At 35.9% G+C, this 23,269-nt stretch overlaps 1 protein-coding gene and 2 pseudogenes across 1 annotated transcript; 2 read left to right on the plus strand and 1 right to left on the minus strand.

Annotated features, from left to right (window-relative positions):
* Positions 1-1,337: 1,337 nt before the first annotated feature.
* LOC103967651 lies at positions 1,338-6,044 on the plus strand (annotated as a pseudogene).
* A 4,028-nt stretch (positions 6,045-10,072) lies between these two features.
* On the minus strand, positions 10,073-15,262 carry LOC103967652 (cycloartenol synthase). The gene is made up of 15 exons (XM_048572480.1): positions 15,047-15,262; positions 14,621-14,669; positions 14,248-14,414; positions 13,694-13,882; positions 13,420-13,533; positions 13,179-13,301; positions 12,976-13,098; positions 12,818-12,916; positions 12,322-12,378; positions 12,177-12,223; positions 11,950-12,093; positions 11,673-11,850; positions 11,411-11,491; positions 11,133-11,216; positions 10,073-10,332 (listed from the first exon to the last, which is right to left on the minus strand). The coding sequence occupies exons 1-15, from the start codon at positions 15,260-15,262 to the stop codon at positions 10,219-10,221; spliced, it is 1,785 nt and encodes a 594-aa protein (XP_048428437.1). The 3' UTR covers positions 10,073-10,218.
* A 3,546-nt stretch (positions 15,263-18,808) lies between these two features.
* Positions 18,809-23,269, plus strand: part of LOC103967682 — a 61,427-nt pseudogene continuing 56,966 nt past the window's right edge.

The following is a 23,269-nucleotide window of genomic DNA, read 5'->3' on the forward strand; positions in this document are numbered from 1 at the left end:
AGAATATGATAATATTTAACATAATAAAAAAAAAGTAGTGCTACATTTACTATCAACTTGTACCATCATTTGTATCATCTCTCTAATAAATGTAAGGTTTGCCACCACATGTGAGTCCTATCTCTATGAGATATGGTACAAATAGATGGTAAAAATATCATTTTTTGAATAAAAATAGAACTTTTTATTTGTCTTGTTTCTAACTTACAAGTTTTCATTTTCCTATCTGATGGGCAACACCAATAAATCTTTAGGGTTTATTAAAATTAAGTTAGTAATAACATCATCATCATAAATTTTTTAATCGTCACTTCAATCCTTTCATTAGTATCGCTCTTAATTCTCTATTCAATTACCGGCAGTTCCTAAGGGAGAAGAACTTCAAACAAACAACTCCGCCAATTAAAGTTGAGGATAGAGAGAAAATCTCACATGAAAAGGTCACAGCTTCATTGAGAAGGTTTGTCCACTTCCTTTCAGCTTTGCAGGCTGGCCTGCTGAAAATGCCGGCCCGTTATTTTTTCTTCCTCCTTTGGTGAGTATTTAATTTCTATTTTCCCGTACATTGTCACTATTTAGAATATCATGTTATTTAGTCACGTAATCTCCCATTTATATAAAGGGATAAATTTACTCCAACTTCTTAAAAGTTTATGAGGTCGCATTTAATGTATATGAGTAATGTTAGGTAAATTTATTTTTTAGACTAAAAATCATGTGATGTGTCACTAATAAAAATAAACATGTTAATCAATATTTGAGTAGTAATACAATCATCTACGATCACATTATATGACTTACAGGATATAGTTTAAATAGCATTACCCAATGTATTTGGAAGAAAAAAAATGTTGTCAACTTTCAAAATTTGAAAGAAATAATTCAAGTTTGTCTCTATGACTACAGAGTTTAAATTTAATGTCAACTTTCAAATATGAGCAATAGGTAGGATGATCGTAAACCCATTATATCAGCATTTGTCTTGCTGGTTGTTAGCCCCAAATACCAACTCTTTTTATCAAACAAATCCAAAACCTTTGTACTATCTATTTTGAAGCCACGACATTTTCCATTTTTAAACAAACTATGAAAATACTTTATTCGGCTTAAAAATAAACAGCATATTTTCTGAGTTTTTACCTGAATTCAAATTTTTGCAAATTTTGGTAATTACTGTGACATCCCACATCGCCCAAGGGAGTGATCCTTAAATGTATATTCCCATCCTACCTAGCACGAGGCCTTTTGGAAGCTCACTGGCTTCGGGTGACCCATTGGGAAGTTGCTCGTGAGTTCTCAAAAACAAAACTGTGAGGGAATGGTAAACCCAGAGCGGACAATATCGTGCTATGGTAGTGGAGCGGGCCCGGGAAGTGATCCGTCCCGGGCCGGGATGTGACAATTACTCTTTCCAATTTTTTACTCAAAATTTGCAGGTCATGTGCACTTACATTACATGGCATCTTAATACTGTATTCCATGCAGAACATCGAAAAGAAATTTTGCATTACATATACTACCATCAGGTACATTATATACATTTTGGTATCTTTCCACACAAATTGGATCAAATTATAATTTTTCAAAACGTGCTAGTTTGTGTTAAACTACTAACAAGGGTTGCAGTTAAGTTGGCCAAGAGTTTCACTTCTGCATTACAAGTCCCTCTTGTATAAAAGAAAAGACACAATAAAAATGCTAATTAATGTTTTGGGTATTTCAGAACCAAGATGGTGGTTGGGGATTACACATTGAAGGACACAACACATGTTCTGCACAGCTCTCAACTACATTTGTATGCGTATTCTTGGAGAAGGACCTGATGGTGGCCAAGACAATGCTTGTACAAGAGCTAGAAAGTGGATTCTTGATCGTGGCAGTGTTACCCACATTCCCTCTTGGGGTAAAACTTGGCTTTCGGTATGCCTATCTGCAGCAATAAGACCAGCTTCTTTTATTAGGCTTCAGTAAACTATTGTTCTTCAATTTCACTATAACTATAGCAAATCGACCGTCAACATATTGATACTTTATGTATGCTACATTAACAAACTTATTTGAGATTATTTGTTATTGGTGACAGGACAATATCAACAATGTATATAAATGTATCACTCTCAATGATATTAATAGATAACATTATTATTGATACATTCTATAACAGTGGCGGGACCCTACTATTATGTGTAAGATTTACCTGGATTGGAGTTGCTGTCTAAAAGGAAAAGATAGACGTGATATGTCATATTTAACTTCATATGTAGTGATGCAAGTTATACCATACGATTTGGATCCTCTCCTGAGCTAATGGAGAGGATCCTCCTGACCCATCATCGTGGATCGTTAGATTTTTATCCAAAGATTATAATTATTATTACTTTAAAGGAACCCTTCTATTTGTAGCCGTTGGATAAAAATCCAACGGCCCACGATGATGGGTCAGAAGGATTCGCTCCATTAGCTCAGGAGATGATCCAAATCCTATGCCATATATATCCAATGCATTCATAATCAAATAATTGTTTGGAACTTTTAGCTTTTGTTTTCTGTAGAGAAAGATTCAGTCAAATTTAGAATTAAATATTACTCTTACATCTAGAGTTCCACCTTTTCTACTCTAGATTAATCAAATATGACTTTGCATATATAGTACACCAAATCATTTATAACCTTAACTGTTTCCATATATTGAAGAGTGATCGAGTCATATTTGTCATCGTGTGTCTAAATATAATGCGACTAGTTGCCGCAGTACTAGTGCTATTTGAGAACAGTGCACTACTACTATTGATTCTTGCAGATACTTGGTGTGTTTGAGTGGTCCGGAAGCAACCCGATGCCCCCAGAGTTTTGAATTCTGCCTTTATTTCTTCCTATGCATCCAGGTTAGAATAGTTCCGGACCCGACAAGTACAAATAATTCAGTCTTTCACATGTCGATTGATTTAATTAGTCTCTCTCTACCTATAGTCTTCTTTTTAAATCTGTTTTATATCATGCAAATGCAGCAAAAATGTGGTGCTACTGTAGGATGGTTTACATGCCTATGTCATATTTATATGGGAAAAGATTTGTTGGTCCAATCACACCTCTCATACTACAATTAACGGAAGAACTCTATGCTCAACCTTTTGACAAAATTAACTGGAAAGGAGTGCGTCATCACTGTGCTAAAGTGAGTTTAACTTGATAAAGATATCTAATTAGTTGTTTAGCTAGGTACATATGTACAGAGCCTCTTCTTACTCGCTGGCCATTTGACAAGCTGATCAGGGAAAGGGCTCTCGAAGTAACAATGGAGCATATTCATTATGAAGATGGAAACAGCAGATACATTACCATTGGATGTGTCGAAAAAGTGTTATGTATGCTGGCTTGTTGGGCTGAAGATCCAAATGGTGATTATTTTAAAAAGCATCTTGCCAGGATACCAGATTATTTCTGAGGATGGGATGAAGATGCAAGTTAGTACACATTTTGTTAATGCAGTATAAGTTGATACATTGTTCTTTACCCTTTTTTTCTCTTTCAAAAGTTCACTCTTCTAAATCATTGGAAAACATTATAAGTTGATACATTTTCTTGATACCGGCAGAGTTTTGGCAGTCAACTATGGGATACTGGTTTTGCCGTTCAAGCTTTGCTTGCTTGCAATCTAACCGATGAAGTTGCACCCACGCTCGCTAGAGGACATGATTTCATCAAAAAATCTCAGGTTCTTTTTATATAGTCAACTCAACTTTCATTTTTTGTAAAATGTGTGTGTGCATCGATTAATTTGGTCCAACAAGTGAATGTTTTGGGATCGAATTGTAAAGGTCAAGGACAATCCATCAGGTGACTTCAAAAGCATGCACCGCCACATTTCCAAAGGATCATGGACTTTCTCTGATCAAGACCATGGATGGCAAGTTTCTGATTCCACTGCGGATGGTTTAAAGGTAACAAATACTTCAACTTAGTAATCCACCTCAAATGTTATTTCCATTTTTCTCACTATAACACCCTCTACACTGTTGCCCGCTTTTATCGATGATGCCACCAGAGATGGTTGGTGAAAAAATGGAACCTGAGAGGTTATATGATGCTGTCAATGTCATAATTTCCCTACAGGTGACAATTATTATGTCTGCCAGTCATATTTATGAGTTTGAGTTGCATTTTGTTTCCCTGCCGTAATCAAATTTGGATCTAATGCATGGCTGCCTTGCTTTAAAAACCTTTTAGCATTTCAAGACATTTGTTCTTCACTGCATGGTCTATTAGGTCTCTCTACTCATTAAAAATTTCATTTTTATGGCTCATTGTAGAGTAAGAATGGTTAGAAGTAAGAATTTTAAAGAATTGGAGTCATGTCGTTGAACTTAGTCTGATGCGTATGAAACTAAAGTTTTTTAAGGCGTTATTAATTAGTATACCTACTGGATATTCTCTCTTCTTTTTTCTCCCCAGTTGTTGAATCCTACAGAATTCTTCGCCGACATTGTGGTTGAGCATGAATATGTTGAATGTACTTCATCTGCAATTCAGGCTTTAGTTTTGTTTAAGGAGTTGTACCCTGGCCACAGGAAGAAAGAGATTGATCAATTTATTACCAATGCAGCACAGTACCTCGAAAATACACAAATGGCAGATGGTTCATGGTATATCATATTTTTAAATCAAAATTTGATTATATACATTTTCTTTGATTAACAACCGGAGCAGAAAAAGAACTTAGTTAAGAACATTTGCACAGGTACGGGAATTGGGGAGTTTGCTTCACATATGGTACCTGGTTTGCTCTTGGAGGGTTAACAGCTGCTGGCAAGACCTTCGACAATTGTGCAGTTATACGCAAAGCTATTAATTTTTTACTCACAATCCAGAAAGAGAACGGTGGTTGGGGAGAGAGCTACCTTTCATGTCCAAAAAAGGTAAAATATGGGAGGTGGATTATGTTTGAAGCTAGCTCCAAGTTTCTTATTTAATCTCATTGTCTTAGACTAAAATATTTCACTCTGTGGTGGGTGATACAGGAGTATGTTCCTCTTGAAGGAAACCGATCAAATTTAGTACACACAGCTTGGGCTATGATGGGTTTAATTCATGCAGGACAGGCGGAAAGAGACCCCACACCTCTTCATCGTGCAGCAAAGTTGATAATCAATTCACAGATGGAAAATGGTGATTTTCCTAAGCAGGTATCTTGCTTACTGTAACATCTATTCCAACCAAAAATATTTCCCTTACATTACTTGCATTGCAAACTTGACGAGCAAAAAAGATGAAACACAAAATAACATATTGTGTTGCGTATACGTATGCTCAAATTTTTATTTGCAACGTTTTATAACTTTTAATCACTAATTATATATGGCAGGGAATCACTGGAGTGATCATGAAGAACTGCATGCTACATTATGCAGCTTATAGAAACATCCACCCACTGTGGGCTCTTGCAGAATACCGCAAGCGGGTTCCATTGCCTTCCAAAGCCTAATTAGGCATTCTGTGCTCTTGCATGCAGCATAAATAAGATCGGTTTCCCAGGAATTTAGGCAATAAATTTGTTAAGATTGTAACACGTACACAAATAAGATGGAAGAACTTGAAAATGATTATATGTAATAAATTTGAGAGAACTTTCAAATGACCCCAAAGTGTCATTTTGAAGGTCTTTGTTTAGTGTCTTTATATTGCATTTCTAGTTTTTTTTCCATTGATTGAGTAATTTATTGATAATGTTCTCGTAGGGTATTTTTTACTATTAGAATAAAATGCTCCGAAACTTCGAAAGTCCCTCAAACATAAGGCAAATAATCAAAGAAACATAAAAGTTCTCATCCCTCGGTAACTTTCCGGAAATGCAAATAAAGTTGGCTTGAATAAATAAAGAAAGTCTTTTGAACATAAAATGTGTGACATAATCAAATTATTTAGAGTTGTATACTCCGCCCTCTACACCCAAATTTAAATCCTATTATGATTTTGGGTTTCTACCTTTCACTTTTTTGAAATGAAATCCTTCACCAACAACATCAAAATTCGACCAGCCCCTAAAAACCCCTAGGTGCAAGAGAAAAAAAAGCCCAAAAAAAGAAAAACCTATTGCTGACCCCAACCCTTGGCCTTGGTATCAGCGACAATCCTTTTTCAACCATTCCTTCTCTTTCTTTTTATGTTTTAATAGTGGTCACTTTCTCACTTTTCGAGGAAGCCTTTATGGTTGTAGTTGTGGTCTTTTGAGGAGGAGAGCTTTGCAGAGGTTATGACCTAATGCTTAATCCCAGATCTTAAAGTGAATTGTTTTTTAAGTCTACGGTGGTAATTTAGTGGTTTGTGCTCTTGGCAAGGATTATAATTAAGGAGAAAACTTGACGTTTGTTGGAAGTCACTCAAAGTAGGGTTTTTGTCAACGATTGCAACATTAAGGGGTGGTGAAGTCTCTCTTTCGTGGGGCCATTGCAGTTGTTCGAGAAATTCACAATCATGTTTTCTTGTCGTTGCAAAGTCTTCAGATGATGGTAAATGTTTACCTTGTGTTTCTTGATGGTGTTAGGTCCGGCTCATAGTGTTTATGTCTTGTGAGCTTATTTTTTTTTTGTATTGTTTTAGTTGTGATTTTGTTGTCCTTTTTTTTTTTTTTGGCAAAGGACTATGATGACATCTTTGTGATCTCTCATATTGCCGAATAAGCGTCGTATTTTGCAAGTTCATTAGAAAGTGATATAAGGTTTTGTCTTCTTTAATGTTATCATTCTTTTAGTTAGATGTGGTTATGTGGGGGTAGGTTTTGTATTATCTTTTTGTTGTGTTTATAAGGTCAAATAGCCTAATAGATAGGGTGTTGGGTTTTTATCCATGCGCCTTGGGTTTGAAACTTCCCCCTTTCCTAAATTATTGTAATAATTTTAAACCCTCCCCTTTTTTTTTAATAATAATAAGTTTATGAAAAAACCATGAAATGATTCTTAATATATAATGTTTCTCATTTTATTTGATTAATGAAATAGTTGTTCCCTGAAAAGATAAAATCCTTCAACAACTTGGAATGTGCTTGGCCAACTTGGGATGAGGCCAATCAAATCCATCCAACCAAGTCCTTATTATATTACGACTCGGACTAACAAGAAGGGAAAAAGGTCCAAGTCCTTATTAGATTGAGAACTGGCTTAGTAATAGAACTGGTAATTTTTTACACGATCCATTAACACTACACAAAAATAATAAAATAACGAGTTTCGGTTCAACTCGATAACTAATATGGTCGTTATTGGGTTACCCGTTCTTAGCGGATTTAGACATAAGTAACCCGGTTCAATCCATTAAGAAAAAAGTCGGTTTGATAATTATGAACTACTAAAAAAACCTTACTAGTTACCACAATAGCCATAGTACTTAAATCTCACATAAGTGAGATTAAAAATTTATAAAGCACATTAAAATACAAATAAAATTAGGAGAGAAATGATGTGTGTTTATTATCTCTCTAGTAATAAATTGTCAATAACTTTTAAAATATGTAATGTTACAAATAAAATTAGATAAAAGTTGTTTGAGATAATAATTTATTCTTAAGAGTTAAATGTCTTGTTTTTGAGCGTGAGTACGTAATAACTCGTCGGAACCTTGTTGTTGGCATGAAACTTGTGACATTAAAGAGAGCATTATACATACAAGCATTAGCCATTAGAGAATAGGCGTTTTCTCTTTTTTCAATGTCAGCATCTTGAAATTGACATGTTCCACTACTAATGTAGTTCTTTGTATTCATACAACTTTTAAAGTATGACTAAGTTAAAAAATAATTTGTGTAGCTACACCTCTATTAAGTAAGAACATCTCTACAGTAATAAATTGGTTTGCTAACAACATTATATCTATATAGATTAATTAGTATATTTAATTTTATGCTATTTTGTAGACCTTGTAAACAAGTTGTATTTATTGTTTCATGTCATATCCATTATCTTAACAGGTTTTGTCGCATCAAACTTGTTATCTTAACACGTTCTTAACAAGTGACTCAATAACGACCCGATTTGTTAATGGATAGTGTCGTTTCGTGTCAAGTTAATGGGTCATGCAAAAAGTTGTCATGTTATGTCTAGATCTTGCAAACTATTTCTTATTTAGGTTTTTAACGGGTGACTCGATGATGACCAGACTTATAAAGGGATTCTTAATGGGTGACCTGATAACCACCCGACTCGTTAACGGATGAATCGTAACCTATTATTTTCGTGTCGTTTCATGTTGAGTTAACGGGTTGTGCAAGAAATTGTTAAGCGTAATATTTTGGACCAAGAAAATAAGTAAAAATAAATAAAAAAATAAAGGCCTAGTGGTTTAAAATGAATGACGAGTTCCTCGGCTAGTGGCATCTTAAACCCGCACTGAATCTTCCTGACCTAGCGCCATTTCGAACATGTGGGGTTGGTGGCTATAACCATGTAAGGTGAACTTGCAATCCGAAACGGACAAAAGCATAAAAACCCGGATTCAAAGTGCATGGAGGAGGATAATTAAGGTAGTTTGCATGACAAAGTTTATAAAATGAAAGGATACTAGGGCCAACTTCAACCAACCCAGAAGGGGATTCAAGCGACCCAAGTGCAAAGTGCGAAGATAGATGCAAGGAGGCTATCCAGGGAGACCATCTCCTATACTTAATTTGGGAAAACGATTTCTACCCACCTCTTGTCACCGTCTTCACCCACTTAATTATTTTTATTTATTAATTCTCTTTTGGTTATTTTATGGCTACCCAACATTTTGTCAAATGCATGCAGCCAGCTTCAAAATTTAAAATTATATGACTAATGTGTTGTAATAAGAAATGACTATTTAGGCGTAGAAGGATTTTAAATAAATTTTATTATCTAAATACACCCCCAAGTCATTTCTAACATTAGATAACATATGAATCGATGTTTAGGCCTTGAAGGTTTTCAAGTAAGACAATACATGCTTTAAATAAATAACAACAATGCTGGGTCAGTTTTTGTTTGTGCCTCGAAACTCGAAAGTCATGAGACGCGATGGCAAATCAGGGAACTCCGGTAGAGGGAGGGTTAATAATAGCCGCTGCAAATATTTAAAAATCAGGATCAAGACCTTTAAGGACAAAGCTCACCAAATCAGTATTAGAAATATGTTGATTAATAGGAGCAAGAGAACAATAAACTTAGCCTGGTGAAGATAATTAGAGATGGAGCAGGAGCTTTTCGTAAGTGCCAGAAGTTGAAACCGAAGATTTGTGGCACTAGTCAGTGAAGCCTGAGAAAAATGCATATGGATATCTTTGGCAGAGGTTTTGCCAATAGTAAGTGACAAAATAGGTTCACAAAGAGTGGAAGTCAAATAACTGACAACCAGTTGATCAGTCTGAAACCACAGAGCAATAGTTGGATTCGGTTTGATAGGTTCCTTGTCAATAGCAAGAAGAGTGACGGCAGGGGCCAAAGTCATGCCATCAGCATAGCCAAATAAATTGTGACCGAGAAGAAACAGCTTCATCTGACTAAGCCAAAAGAGGTAGTTGGAATCGGTGAGTTTCATAAAGTGAGCAACGCTAGGACAGGAGAGAGAGGGTCTAGTGAGGGTAGAGGATGAGGAAGCTTGTGTAGCCATGGGGAATAGGGAGTAGGTAGGCACGGCAAATGAAAAACAATTTGGGGACTATTAACTTAGAAGGGGACGGCAAATTGGGAAGAAAGAGGAAGGAGGCTAGGGTTGTACTAGGAAAAGGGAACCTAAAACTAGTAATACCATATAGAATTGTAATTCAATGATTTGATAACACAATATTACAAATATATACTAGCAGCCTACCATCCCAGCCGCCGTCGGAGCACCTCCAACCGAGCAACCTCCAATCCAGCAAGAACCAGCACCTCCAAGAGACGCTGGAGATCAAATCACTCCAAGCCCCAAAATCGGAAAATAAGAAATTTTCAACATCCACTAACAACCACAACAAAGATCTAAACCACAAAACAAAGGAAGCCAGAGGGAAATTACATCCCATGGGCAACGGAGCCGAGAACGACAAACACAAGGAAGGTGGTGGTGTGAACACCCAAGCCAGTGGGAAATTAATAACAATAAGATTATGAAATATGTTAGCAATTGAATTACATTGTTTTGAGCTGAATTTAAGGAGCAATCACACAGGTTTATAAACAACAGTTCATTATCCGGAGTACTAAGCGTTGAACAATAAACAGACGTCATTCAGAGAGCCTCCAATACTCGGCAACGATATTCTCCAAGGGCCCAAATGGGAAAAATGTTCCGGTAGGCTGAATAGCTGATCATACAGTTCTTGTTGAAGACACCAGTGATCTCCTGTATGGGAAGTGTAAACGTTATTGAGGTCATATAGCCTTCGTAAGTGGTAATCATAGTTACAAACTTCCTGCATGAGATTTACACTCTAAGATCTTGGTTTCCGGTACATATATACTCAATGAAGAAAGCGGAGGTTCCATCGTAAAACCAATTAGTAATATGAAAAGTAGCCCAACAACTTATAAGCACATTCAAGGTCCCTTTTGTCCTCAATGTGTGATTAATACGTACTCTCAACACATCCCTCATGTGTGGCGAACTTTCAAGCCTAACACATGGACAACACAAATCGTGTGACGTGGAGCACGTGTGCCTGTAGATCTTCACACAAGGACAACCTACTTTGATACCATGAATAAAGTTGAGGTTCCACCATAAAACCAATTGGAAACAGGAGGTGTAATCCACTTACTTATAAGCACATGCAAGGTCCCTCATTTTCCTGATGTGGGATTTATATTCTCAACACTTAAGATTGTTCAATTTGCCTATTTGAATAACACTAATTACTTATATTACTTGCTCCAAAAGCTATACATATATTTATAAGGTTTAATTACTCTCTGCAGCCTAGAAAAGTACTAAAGGTCTTTACACCTGCATTTCTCTCTGTACAGTTTTCTTCTACATTGGCAAGATGTTTTGAAAATTGCAGTTAGCATGTCTGTAATCAAACCAAACCAAATGGATTTCTATGAAGACAGAAAAAACCATGTTAGCTTGTAATTGTAGATTGCACGGTCAAGAGGGTATAAAGACGCTTGTGTGAAACATTATGGAAAGAGTTGCCAATTTACCTTCTGAGGGAAATCTCCATTTTTCATTTGAGAATTGATTAGTACTCTAGCTGCCCGATGCAACGGAGTTGGGTCTCTCTTAGCCTTTCAAGGAGGAGAACATAACAAGAAATACAGGTATTAAAGTGAGGAACATATGGCTGTCAAACGGTTATTCGTAAAAAGGTTCAAATGAATAATGCTCTAAATTCTAATATACACCAAATTGGGTATCCATGGGAGAAGGATGAATTTGATAAATCACATGGAAAGGAGAATGAGTGATGAATTTGTTGTACCTGCCCAGCACCAATAAGGGCCAACATAGCCCATGCAGTTTGAACTATATTTGGCCTATTGTCCTTGAGATTTGTATACACCTGACACACAAACAGTCGGCATTAAGTTATGCAAGTCGAAAGTAGATCATACATTTTGACAAATGCGTATGCAAATGAAAACCAAGAATTGAGTGAAGGATTTGTCATAATAGAGGAATAAAGTAAGCTCCGGGAATATGAAAGACAACGAAGTATATTTCAAATTTGAGGAATCATTAACCTTGTTCTGACATGATAGATAGCTTTCTCCCCATCCACCTGAAGGAAGCTCTTTGGATAACAAAAAGTCGCATGCTTTATGGATGCTTGAGCAGTCTTCGTATGTCCTTCCCGCGGCAACTAACCCCTTTATTCCAAACCAGCCAGCATAGGTGAAGCATACTCCCCAGGAACCATACCTATACAACCAAAAACATAGATCAATCATACACCCAGACCACGCATTGAAATGTCCCGTATATGTATGCATGTATTTTTAATTGAAAGACAAAACAAACCAAGATCCATCTGCTGCTTGTATCGTTTCAATGAACTTTGCAGCACGAGCAATGCAGTTTTCTATTTCATCACTCCTATGCCCAGGACATAACCTTTTGAACAATGCAAGTGCTTGAATTGCTGCTGAGGTGCATTCAACATATCTGCATCCCCGTTCCAATCAGGCATTTTCCATGATATAGAATAAAATGTATGGAATTCAAAAGGTAGTGTACAGAAATCGTACGGATAATCAATGACGATGTCACCAAAAGTTTCAGCAGGGTTGATTAGCTGAAAATAGAATACAAATAATCATATGCATATGATCTCACCATCATCCATATAGAAGGAAGAAAAGGAAATAAAAAAAGCTCATAAATGATACTTACCTCTAACCACTGATACGATCTAGTTAGTTCATAAGTGGCAAAACCACCATCGTCATTCTGCGGTACAGAACCCAAAGATTAAGGAATTAGTTAAATAATTGTAAAACAAAAATGCAGGAACATGTAAATATTCTGTCAACAAATTTAGACTTGAGCTGCCGATTAAAAATCATGACATGCTTGACAGAACTAAACATGCATGTGTGCATATATCATACAGACATACTTACATGTACAGTCTTTCTTTTATATTCTCATATCTATATATCCTACACTTTCTCCATAGCTTCCAATTTTTTGATGGATATTAGAGTAATATTTTTTACCGTAGTTTACAGATTACATAATAAAATGGTCAATTAAGCAGGGATATATTTTTCATTTCATATATCACGAGAGACAAGGAGGGTTCTCTTGAAAATATAGTTTATCATAAAGAATACGGGTTGCCGCATCATGTCTGGTCAGATTCAATTCCCGTACAGCCAGTGATTACCTGTAAGGAAAGGGTAACATTTACAGCATCATAAAATCGCTTCATATCCAATGATTCACCAACTGTTTGTGTTGGAAGTTTCGATAGTAATAAGGCAGCCTGCACAAAGAAAAAATATTAAGAAAAGCAGCATGTGAAATGTTGAGTGCTCAAGCTACTTTCAGTCCTTCAGCTGTGCAGTCAGAGATAGGCCACCCATGATCTGCTGTTGAGAATGGCCAAGCACCTTTTGAAATGTGACGATACCAATAATCCAGTTCTCCAGGACAATCTTCCAAGACCTTCAAATCAAAGTATTAGTTGAGCAACGATAATTATCATAAATGTTGAATGATACAGTTCGATTTCTGCCTATGAAAACCTGGGAATCTTTGATATACTGATGCGCTTTTCTTAAAGTAGGTCCATATTCTTCAACGAGGTTAGTTGATATAATCGCTTGAATGGCAAAAGAAGTATCCCATGCTTGACTTCCACTGTAGCCCTGCAGTAAAAGGAAAACTAACATTAAATTAGAAACAATCAGGTAGGAAAGAGGGAGTGTGGAAAGAGATAGGGAGGAACTTAAAATCTGTTCGAAACAATTTAATGCTATAACTGACCTGCATTTTCATGCCATCTTCAGCAATCCACAAATAATCAGGGATTCTCGGGAGATGCAATTTGAATGCCTCTGAGTTTGGATCCTCCGCCCAACAACAAAGCATATTTAACACCTACATCGTTTAGGAAATAGACAATCAAGAATCACGCAACTACTTACCGAATCAATCTATAAGACAAAAATACATGTCAATTGCGCAATTCCAATGGCAAAATATGTATGAGATCTATTGGCAGATGATGATATGCATAAAATATATTCTGCATGCATACCTTGTTAACAGGCCCTATGCATATGTACCGAGTATTTTCATCTTCATAATGAATATGCTGCATTACAGTCTTCAAAGCACTCTCCCTCAATTGTTTTGCAGGCCAACGTGTGAAAACAGGTTCATAAACATAGTGAAGAGACCCCCACAAGACATCTTGTACCATTGGGTGTGGATAGTATAGATCTTCCTAGAAATTGTATAAAGCATCCCATGTAAGCATCAAAAACATATGCAAGTGAATTGTCATTAATAGATTTACCTGTACAACTAAAATTCGATGGAAAAATGCATGCGCACATATACATAGATGCTGGGAAAACATGTTTTATTGTATTTGGAGAGTTATAGGAAAGTAATCCAACAATTAACCATGTCCAGGACCCTAAAATCAAATTTGTACTTTCATAAATAGCTATCATATATTTCACCTGTGAGTCTGTGACTAACCCTATGAAAGATAAGAATGTTCATTAAACTCACAGACACGGGATCTTTACGCAGGGTAGCTGGAGGAAGCAGAGTATATTGAAGGCGCAGATGTTTCTTACCAACCTTTGCACATAGATTGCGAGCTTTATTCCAGTCAACTTCATGATAGGGGACTGTATAAAGCTCCTTCCTCAATGACCGGATTGTGGGTGTGATAGGTCCAACAAACCTTTTCCCATACAAATACGACATAGGCAAATACACCATTCGGCAATGACACCACATTCTTCCTGTAAGTGTAAAATTTGAAATTCATAAACCGTAAAGATTAGAAGTTAGGCAGTTAACAGCATGGACAAGTCTATGGACATATTAATGCTAGTAAGACCTCTGTTATTTAATCAAGATTTTTAATGAAAGGAGGTTTGAATTTATCTTATCCTGCCTAGAATGAACTTAAAGCACCGAAATGAAATGTCCAATAATGATGAGAGACCTGGATGAAATGGCAGGGAGTAAGGACATAGCCATACTTCAGGCGGCAGCTATAAGTTTTATACAAAAGCACTCCGAGAGCTCAGTTGGAGAACACGGTACCCGAAACACATATCACTCGAAAGAAAAACATCATTCAAACTTACAAAGCCTAATGCTACACAAGAAAGCCTACAATGCAGTGTGAAAAACCTGACAATCTTGTTCAACAGCATTATCAAATTCAGCAGTTCTACTGATTTTATATATAATTCGATGATCCAGAACACCACAACGATAATTTAAATAGTTTACATACAAATTTCACTAATAAATAAATACCCTTTTCCCAGCCATATGCAGTATATTCAATTTCTAGAGAATGAAATATAAAAAATAAAAAATAAAAAATGAAAAAAAAAAAGGCAAAACCCAGGTGAAAAAGAACCTGAATGCTCATGAGGAGGTCAGAGCTGTGCCGCCTTTCGAAACGATTGTTCCAGAAAGCCTTGCGGGCATCTTCAATTTGTTGAAGCTCTTCTGGGGTTCCAATCTCTGGATGGAACTCCCACACTTGGCGGCCCAAGTGGTTGTTCACACTCTTCAGCCACTGACCTCCACTTTCTCCTCCTACTGTCTCTGCCCCTACCTTCAGCTTCCACATTTTTCACTTCTCTTTTAATTCTTCAGAACTAATGAGTTCTTGCAAATTTTCCAATCAATGCCAAATAAAGTTTGAATCTTTTTTTATGGGTTTTGTGTTAATTGGAGAAATTGATCATTGAACTTTCAGTTTGAAAGAAAGACTCTGTTTCTTCAACTTGGAATTGAGTTCTGAGTGGAAAGAGAGAAACTTGGAATTGGGCACTTGAAAGTTGCCACTTGGTACTCTGGGAAGAAAACTGACAGGGGAGGGGACGGATTTGGATCCGGATTGGAATTACAAATCATTTGATTTTTTTATATAAAATTAAATATTAATATTATTCGACGAAAATTAATTATATAATATACAATAAAAAATTAAGATACAAGGATTTTTAAGATCTTGTAACGTAGGTCCGGAGAAGATACACTTCCGGATGAGACAGCTTGGTTTTCCTTCTTTGTTCTCTCTCTCTCTCTCTGCTAATGAGATTATAACTTTTTTTGCAAAATAAAAACAAAATATATATGTAATTTCAGTACTTCACTCAATGCATGTGAAGAAGTCGTGTCCACATCAATTTTTTAGATTTCTTTCTTCCTTTTTGCTGGCCATGTGAGCCCATCGAAGGACAATAATTGTGCATTTATACAAAAAATATCAGCACTATTTATATAGTTAAATACTGCTTTAGACTTCGACAGAAAAAGTGTACTCAATTACTTGTACTTAAAGTTGATCTGTTATTTTTTTAGGGGTAAATTTAAAAAAAAAAAATTAATAAAAAAGAATTGAAAATTTTAAGTTTTAACAATAAAAATAAAATAAAGGGTAAAGTGAATAATACCAGGATTGACTTTTTAGTGTAAAAATATAGTTAACAGTACCAGGAGCTTTTCGTTAAAGTTCCCGTAAATCTATAATGTTGGTGCTTGTGCTAGTACCGGTAGTGTATGTGCTTATGGGAGTATGATTCTCTACCCTTCTAATCTCTCTTCCCTTTCATCCCCTCATATTTAAACGGTTGCGATTACGCCATGTCTACATCTTGTTTTGAATTTTTTTGAGTGGAGGGGATGGTAATAGGAGGGGAGAGAATCATACTCCGTGCTTATGTTAGTTATTTGGTGATCTCCATATCATTAAATTTAATTGGAAAATACACTCATGTGGTAACCTTGGTAACTATTACAGTCCATTAATGGAATTTTGTTGTCGCTTCTTGTAAAAAATGTTAAAATCGAAGGAAGTTAAGGTCTATTAAACCAACTCCTTAGAAATCTTTTGACAAATTTCTCGTATGAGATATTTTTTCACATCATCACAAGAATTTACCTCCCCTAAAAGAATAGAGTAAATTGTAACAATTGTCCCTTAATTTTAACTCAATTAGAGCAATGATCACTCAACTAAAAATCAATTATCATTGGTCTCTCAACTCATCAAAACATGCATCTATAGTCCCTCAACTAAAAAATACATTACTAATGGTTCCTCAACTTTAATCCAACTGGAGAAATGGTCCCTCAACTCTAACTCAATTGTAGCAATGGTCCTTCCAATATAACTTATTTTGACAAAATTCTGACGAAGTTGACGAAAATGATCATAGCTACACATTTAGATAAGTTTATGGACTAATGGTAATAGATTATTAGTTGATAAACTATTGCTCCAATTTGATTAAAGTTGAGGGACTATTGTTACAATTTACTCAAAAAAATATTGTTGTATAATTAAAATACCAGTAGTTTGACTGTTTTGTTGAATTGAATGGAAAATTGGTTCTTGTTGCATAATTTGCATTAAATTAATCAGATCTAACTTCTAACAGCTACCAGTATAGCTGGATAATGATAAATATAATCCACAGCTGGATCATTGTCACGAACAAAGTCTAGCATAGCCACTATTCACTACATAACTGCTTATTCATCTACATTGTCCTTGCTCACCATAACCATTTTATTTCAAAACTAGGGTCACCACCAATCACAACCATATATTATCGAGACATTATTGTATATAATATGAAAAATGTTAAGGAGATTAAATTTTTGTACGGTATTAGCATACCATCTAATATAATAAGGAATGTATACGTTTTGTGTCAAGTAATACGTTTTTCTCATTAGATGTTGATTATATATATGCATCATTTACATTAACCTCATCAATTTTTTTTTTATCAAAGTTTTGTAATGTATGTTTCAATTTATTATGAGCTATTACATATAATTATGTTTTAATTTATTATGGGAGTATTATTTGTCGTGATCTTATTCATTGGAGTTAGTTTTATAAAATTTGGCATATATATTTGTCGTAAAATTATTATGAGAGTATTATTTATCGTGTGCTTTTTCACTGGAGTTAGTTTTGTAAAATTTGGCATATATATTTGTCGGAAAACGAATTTTGTTGATGATTACTTTCCTCGTTTGTGTTTATATTACAATTTGGAATTCATCATTTTCGAGAAAAAATTTCTTTATTGTCCACTACTAATCGCTAGGCCTCGTAACATTCTTATATAGTTTTTGTTGTCTTTCGCATTGTATGCTCCGTTATCAACCAAAAGAAAGAGTTAAGAAGGATTAGTAGGGCGTTACAACTTATGCATTTTATGTCATATTATATATATGTATATAATATTGTTATATCCCACATCGCCCAGGGGAATGGATCCTCTAAGCCTTATATGTATATTCTCATCTCTACCTAGCACAAGGCCTTTTGGGAGCTCACTGACTTCGAGTTCCATCAGAACTTCAAAGTTAAGCGAGTTTGCGCGGTAGCAATACCATGATGGGTGACCCACTGGGAGTTGCTCGTGAGTTCCTAGAAACAAAATCGTGAGGGTATGGTTGTGGCTCAAAGCAAACAATATCGTACTACTGTGGAGTCGAGCTCGGGATGTGGTGGGGGCTTAGGCCGGGATGTGACAATTTGGTATCAGAGCCGATCCCTGGCCAAAAGTGTACCGACAAGGACGTCAGACCCCTAAAGGGGGTGGATTGTTACATCCCACATCGCCCAGGAGAATGGATCCTTTAAGCCTTTTATGTATATTCCCATGTCTATCTAGCACTAGGCCTTTTGGGAGCTCATTGGATTCGAGTTCCATCAGAACTCTGAAGTTAAGCGAGTTCGCGCGAGAGCAATCCCATAATGGGTGACCTACTAGGAAGTTGCTTGTGAGTTCCCACAAACAAAATCATGAGGACGTGGTCGGAGCCCAAAACGGATAATATCGTGCTACGATGGAGTCGAGTCAGGGATGTGGTGAGGGCCCGAGCCGAGATTTGACATTGGAGGTGATCTAAGGGGGTAGAACACCCCAAATCTACTCACTAGAAATGTTATTCATATTCAAAGTTTGAAACTTTTTACTAATTACATAGAATTGTGCTCTCTTGATCACTCATGATAAGGATACATTGTCACCTATTTTTGAATTTGATATCAAAGGCTGGGATCAAATATCAGAAGTACATGTATTTATTGTTCACAGTTGATATGAAGTCCAATTATAAATGACCATGCATCAATATAATGTATTACATGGGTTTTTTTTTTTTTTTTAACCGTCACAGTTGATATTAAGTCCAATTATAAATGATCATGCATTAATATTTATGTAATTATATGGGTTTTTTTTTTTAACCGTCACAGTTGATATGCAGTTGATATTAAGTCCAATTATAAATGACCATGCATTAATATTTATGTAATTATATGGGTTGTTTTTATGTTTTAACCGTCACAAGAACAATATTCTAAATCTGCCACTACATATAAGATATTTTTTGCATTTACTAGAGACTGTTGACAGCGAGAGAGAAAAGGGGGACACCTCATGCATTATAGAGGCTGACTTTTTCTTATAGAATAGGGGCTGATCTTTTTTTTTTTTTTTTTGGTAAAATATAGGGGCTGAACCTTTAATCGTGCATTATTTAAAAAATCTGTTTAATTATACATATGTGACAAGAATTGTTATATTTTTTTTCTCTATTGCCAAAAAGGTAATCTGCATAGATTCCAGTCTTAATGTCATTTTCACAGTTGAGCACAAAAAAGAAATCTTACGTTACACATACGACCATCAAAATGAAGATGGTGGCTTGGGATTGCACATAGCAGGGCCTAGTATGATGTTTACTACATTCATTAACTACTATATGATGCCTATTCTCGGAGATGGCCCTGTGGTGGTGCCTACTATTATGCATCATGGGGAAAAACTTGGATGGCGGTGCGTATAATGTACTAGTTGATTTAAATAGTAGTATGTCATACTGCAAAAGGATGCAAACTTAAGGAATGTGTCTTAAAAGACATTTTATTGTTCAAATGGTTTAACTTGTGTTGCAGATTCTTGGTGTGTATGACTGGAAGGTAGCAACCCAATGCCCCCAGAATTCTGGACTCGGTCCACTCCGCTTCCTTCTCATCCATGTAAGTACAGTTTTCTTCCACACCCAAGTTTCTTGTTGCTCGAGTTAAATAGTTACAAGTCTTCTAACTGGTACTACCTCATATCTACGGTAAAAATGTTCTGCTACTGTAGGTTGACTTACCCACCTATGTCTGACTTTTACGCCACAAGATTTGTTGGCCTGATCACTCATCTTGTTGAGAAATTGAGACAAGAAATTTACTTTGAACTTTACAGCGAAATTAACAGGCCTAAAGTGCGCCATTGGTGTGCAACCATGATTTTACCTTTTTGTTCCTTACATAGTTCATGCTATTGTTCAATTTTATTATGTTCTTAAAGAAATATGTTCACTTACATAAAGGTACTGTGCTATGCAACGTTGACTAACGAAGGAAGATAACTACTATCCTCATGGTCGTGTACAACGTTTTAAGTGGGACAATTTTTATAATATCGCTGAGCCTCTCCTAAAACGCTGGACCTTCAACAAGATCAGAGACAATGCAATTCAATTCACAAATGACCAATTTCATTATGAAGATGAGGGCAGTTGCTATATTACAATCGGATGCGCAGAAAATCCATTGATGATGCTTTCTTGTTGGGCTTAGGATCCTAGTGGAGAAGCTTTCAAGAAGCATCTTCCTAGACTAACGATTATATCTGCCTTAAAGAGGATGGAATCAAGATGTCAACTTTTTGAAGTGAGTCATGGTATTTTGTTCTTGTGATTGAAGCTTTGCTTGCTGGGAATCTTAACTGAAATGGGACTTACCCTTAAGCAAGCATGCAAATTCCTCAAGATATCTCAGGTACATATTCAAGTCATGAAACTGTCTTTGACATACTAAAACGTGTCAAGATTTTCTGTTGACCTAAAAATACACATCCTATATGCTAATTAGGGCTTATCTTGAGGTTTAATTTTCTGATATTATTCTTCTCATTAAGGAGGAAATTATATAATGTACAAGATTGATTTACAAGGAAAGAAACATCAAATAACACCCTTCCTAATTACATCCTGATTACAAGGACCCAAATAGGTAACTAACTAATTACAAAAGGTCAACTCTCCAATCAAGTTCGTGCATAAATGTCGTTCATGCCTAACTTGACAAGAGAGTTGTAGAACGCTTGACTCGCAACAGCTTTAGTTAAGATGTCCGCCAATTGATCCTCTGAATTTACGAACGGGAATTGAATAATATTCTCATCCAACTTCTCCTTAATGAAGTGTCTGTCAACTTCCACATGTTTCATGCGATCATGCTGGATTGGATTGCTTGAGATATCAATAGCTACTTTATTATCACTAAACAAAAACGAGGCCGACTTTGAAGGACACCCGAGCTCAACAAGTAACCTCTGAAGCCATAATAGTTCACATAGTCCTTTTGCCATACCCCTGTATTCTGCCTCTGCACTTGATAAAGCAACCACTTTTTGTTTCAAACTCTGCCAAGTCACTAAATTTCCCCCCACAAATGTAAAGTATCTAGATGTGGACTGTCGATCAGTAATGTTTCCTGCCCAATTTGCATCGGTATAACCTTTTATTCGGCAATGATCATTCTTGGAAAACATGATGCCTCTACCCGGGGAGGACTTTAGGTATTGTACGATGCCTTCAACTGCACCTATATGTGTATCACTCGGAGAAGGCATAAACTGACTAACAACACTTACTGCATATGCAATATCAAGCCTGGTGTGAGATAAATAAATTAACCTCCCAACTAACCTTTGATAATGATCTCTGTTAGTGGGAACTTGTTCAGGGTGCACGGCAAGATAGTGATCTTGGACTATAAAGGTGTCAGCCGGTTTACAATCAAGCATTCCTGTTTCAGCTATTAAGTCTAGAACTTATTTTCTTTGAGATAGAAATATACCCTGTTCAGATCGAGCTACTTCTATCCCTAAGAAATATTTCAATCAACCAAGATCTTTCATCTTGAACTCAATTGCTAGGTAATTTTTTAGCCTTGAGATTTCCTCTTTATCATCACCCATAACAATCATATCATCCATATAAATAATAAGTGCCGTCAATTTCCCTATTCGACGTTTCAAGAAAAGTGTATGATCGGCATTGCTTTGCCTGAACCCATATTTCCTCATAGCCGTCTGGAACCTACCAAACCATGCCCGAGGTGATTGTTTCAATCCATGTAATGCTTTATTCAACTTGCACACTACTCGAGGTTGTGAAACCGATGCATAACCAGGTGGAATATCCATATACACTTCTTCTTTAAGATTACCATGTAAGAAAGCATTTTCGCATCAAATTGTTGTAATGGCCAATCTAAGTTGCCAGCGCCAAATAACAAACAACTAAGCATTATAATTAAATTTACAAGTTTTATTTATGTCGGTTAATTGTTCTTAGTTCTCATGCATCCTATCACACCCCCGACCCGCAAATAAAGACTATTCACGAGATAGGATGTGAGCCATATCTTAACTATAGAAATAAATTCTACAACCAAGATATGGTGGAAAAATTAAAATAATTTGGCACGATTACACAATACATCATATAACAAATCTTACATAATAAAAGCTTGAGTTTACCGCATATAATTTATTAAATACATAGAGGAAATAAAATATTAGTATACAAAATTAATTCATAACAAAAGTACCAACTAAAATAATAATTGAAATGAGTAGCTCTTGCCAATACATAAAATGTATGGAATGAGATGCATGAATGTACTCACTCCCTTCGAATCCCGTCAACACACCTAAGACACCCAAGCCTGCACGTCCTATACCATGCTTATACCACTTGGCTCCTAGTACGTTAGAATATGAGTTAAGTCTTGTTCATCCCTTAACCCAATTTTTGTAATTAAACTCTTAGTTTCCACTTTATTAAACAAGCACTTCCCTTAACGCCCAATTGTATTTTCAAGCCCTTCCTGCGACGCCTGACATATACAAGATTTCATTATTTTAATAATCAACCAATTTGTATACTCAAGTCATATCTTAGCTATAGAAATAAATTCTACAACCAAGATATGGTGGAAAATAAAATAAAATTATAATGATTACACCATACATCAACAAAATCTTACATAAAATTTATTGAATATGCAGCAAAATAAAAATAATACACAAATTAATTCACAACAAAAACTACAGTAATTAAATTGTAACAATTCTTTCAAATGCATGAAATATATGCAAATGAGATGGATGAATGCACTCACTCCCTTTTAATCCCGTCAACACATACATAAGGCATCCAAGCATGCACGTCCCATACCATGCTTATACCACTTGGCTCCAAATACCTTAGAATATGAGTTAACTCCTGTTCATCCCTTAACCCAATTTTTTGTAATTAAACTCTCATTTTCCACTTTATTAAACAGGCATTTCGCTCGACGCCCAATTGAATATTCAAGTCCTTCCCCCAACGCCTGACATATACAAGATTTCATTATTTTTATAATCAACCAATTTGTACACTCAAGCCCTGCACCTTACGCTTGACATATAAAATGTTCATTATTTTATATTCAAGGCAAACTTCAGCCCTTGAATATCCTCACAACTCAAACACT

This window comes from the organism of the source record quoted next, unplaced genomic scaffold (genome assembly GCF_019419815.1).
Source record: "Pyrus x bretschneideri cultivar Hongxiangsu unplaced genomic scaffold, Pyrus_bretschneideri_v1 Contig61, whole genome shotgun sequence".
NCBI lineage: Eukaryota > Viridiplantae > Streptophyta > Magnoliopsida > Rosales > Rosaceae > Pyrus > Pyrus x bretschneideri.

Excerpts from the sequence above, each read along its gene's own strand:
- LOC103967652 (XM_048572480.1), bottom strand. The coding sequence starts at position 15,262 with ATGTGGAAGCTGAAGGTAGGGGCAGAGACAGTAGGAGGAGAAAGTGGA. Across the intron at positions 14,670-15,046 it reads ACCTCCTCATGAGCATTCAG|CTGCCGCCTGAAGTATGGCT; the intron begins GTTCTTTTTCAC and ends TAAAACTTATAG. Across the intron at positions 11,217-11,410 it reads CCCTTATTGGTGCTGGGCAG|GCTAAGAGAGACCCAACTCC; the intron begins GTACAACAAATT and ends CCTCCTTGAAAG.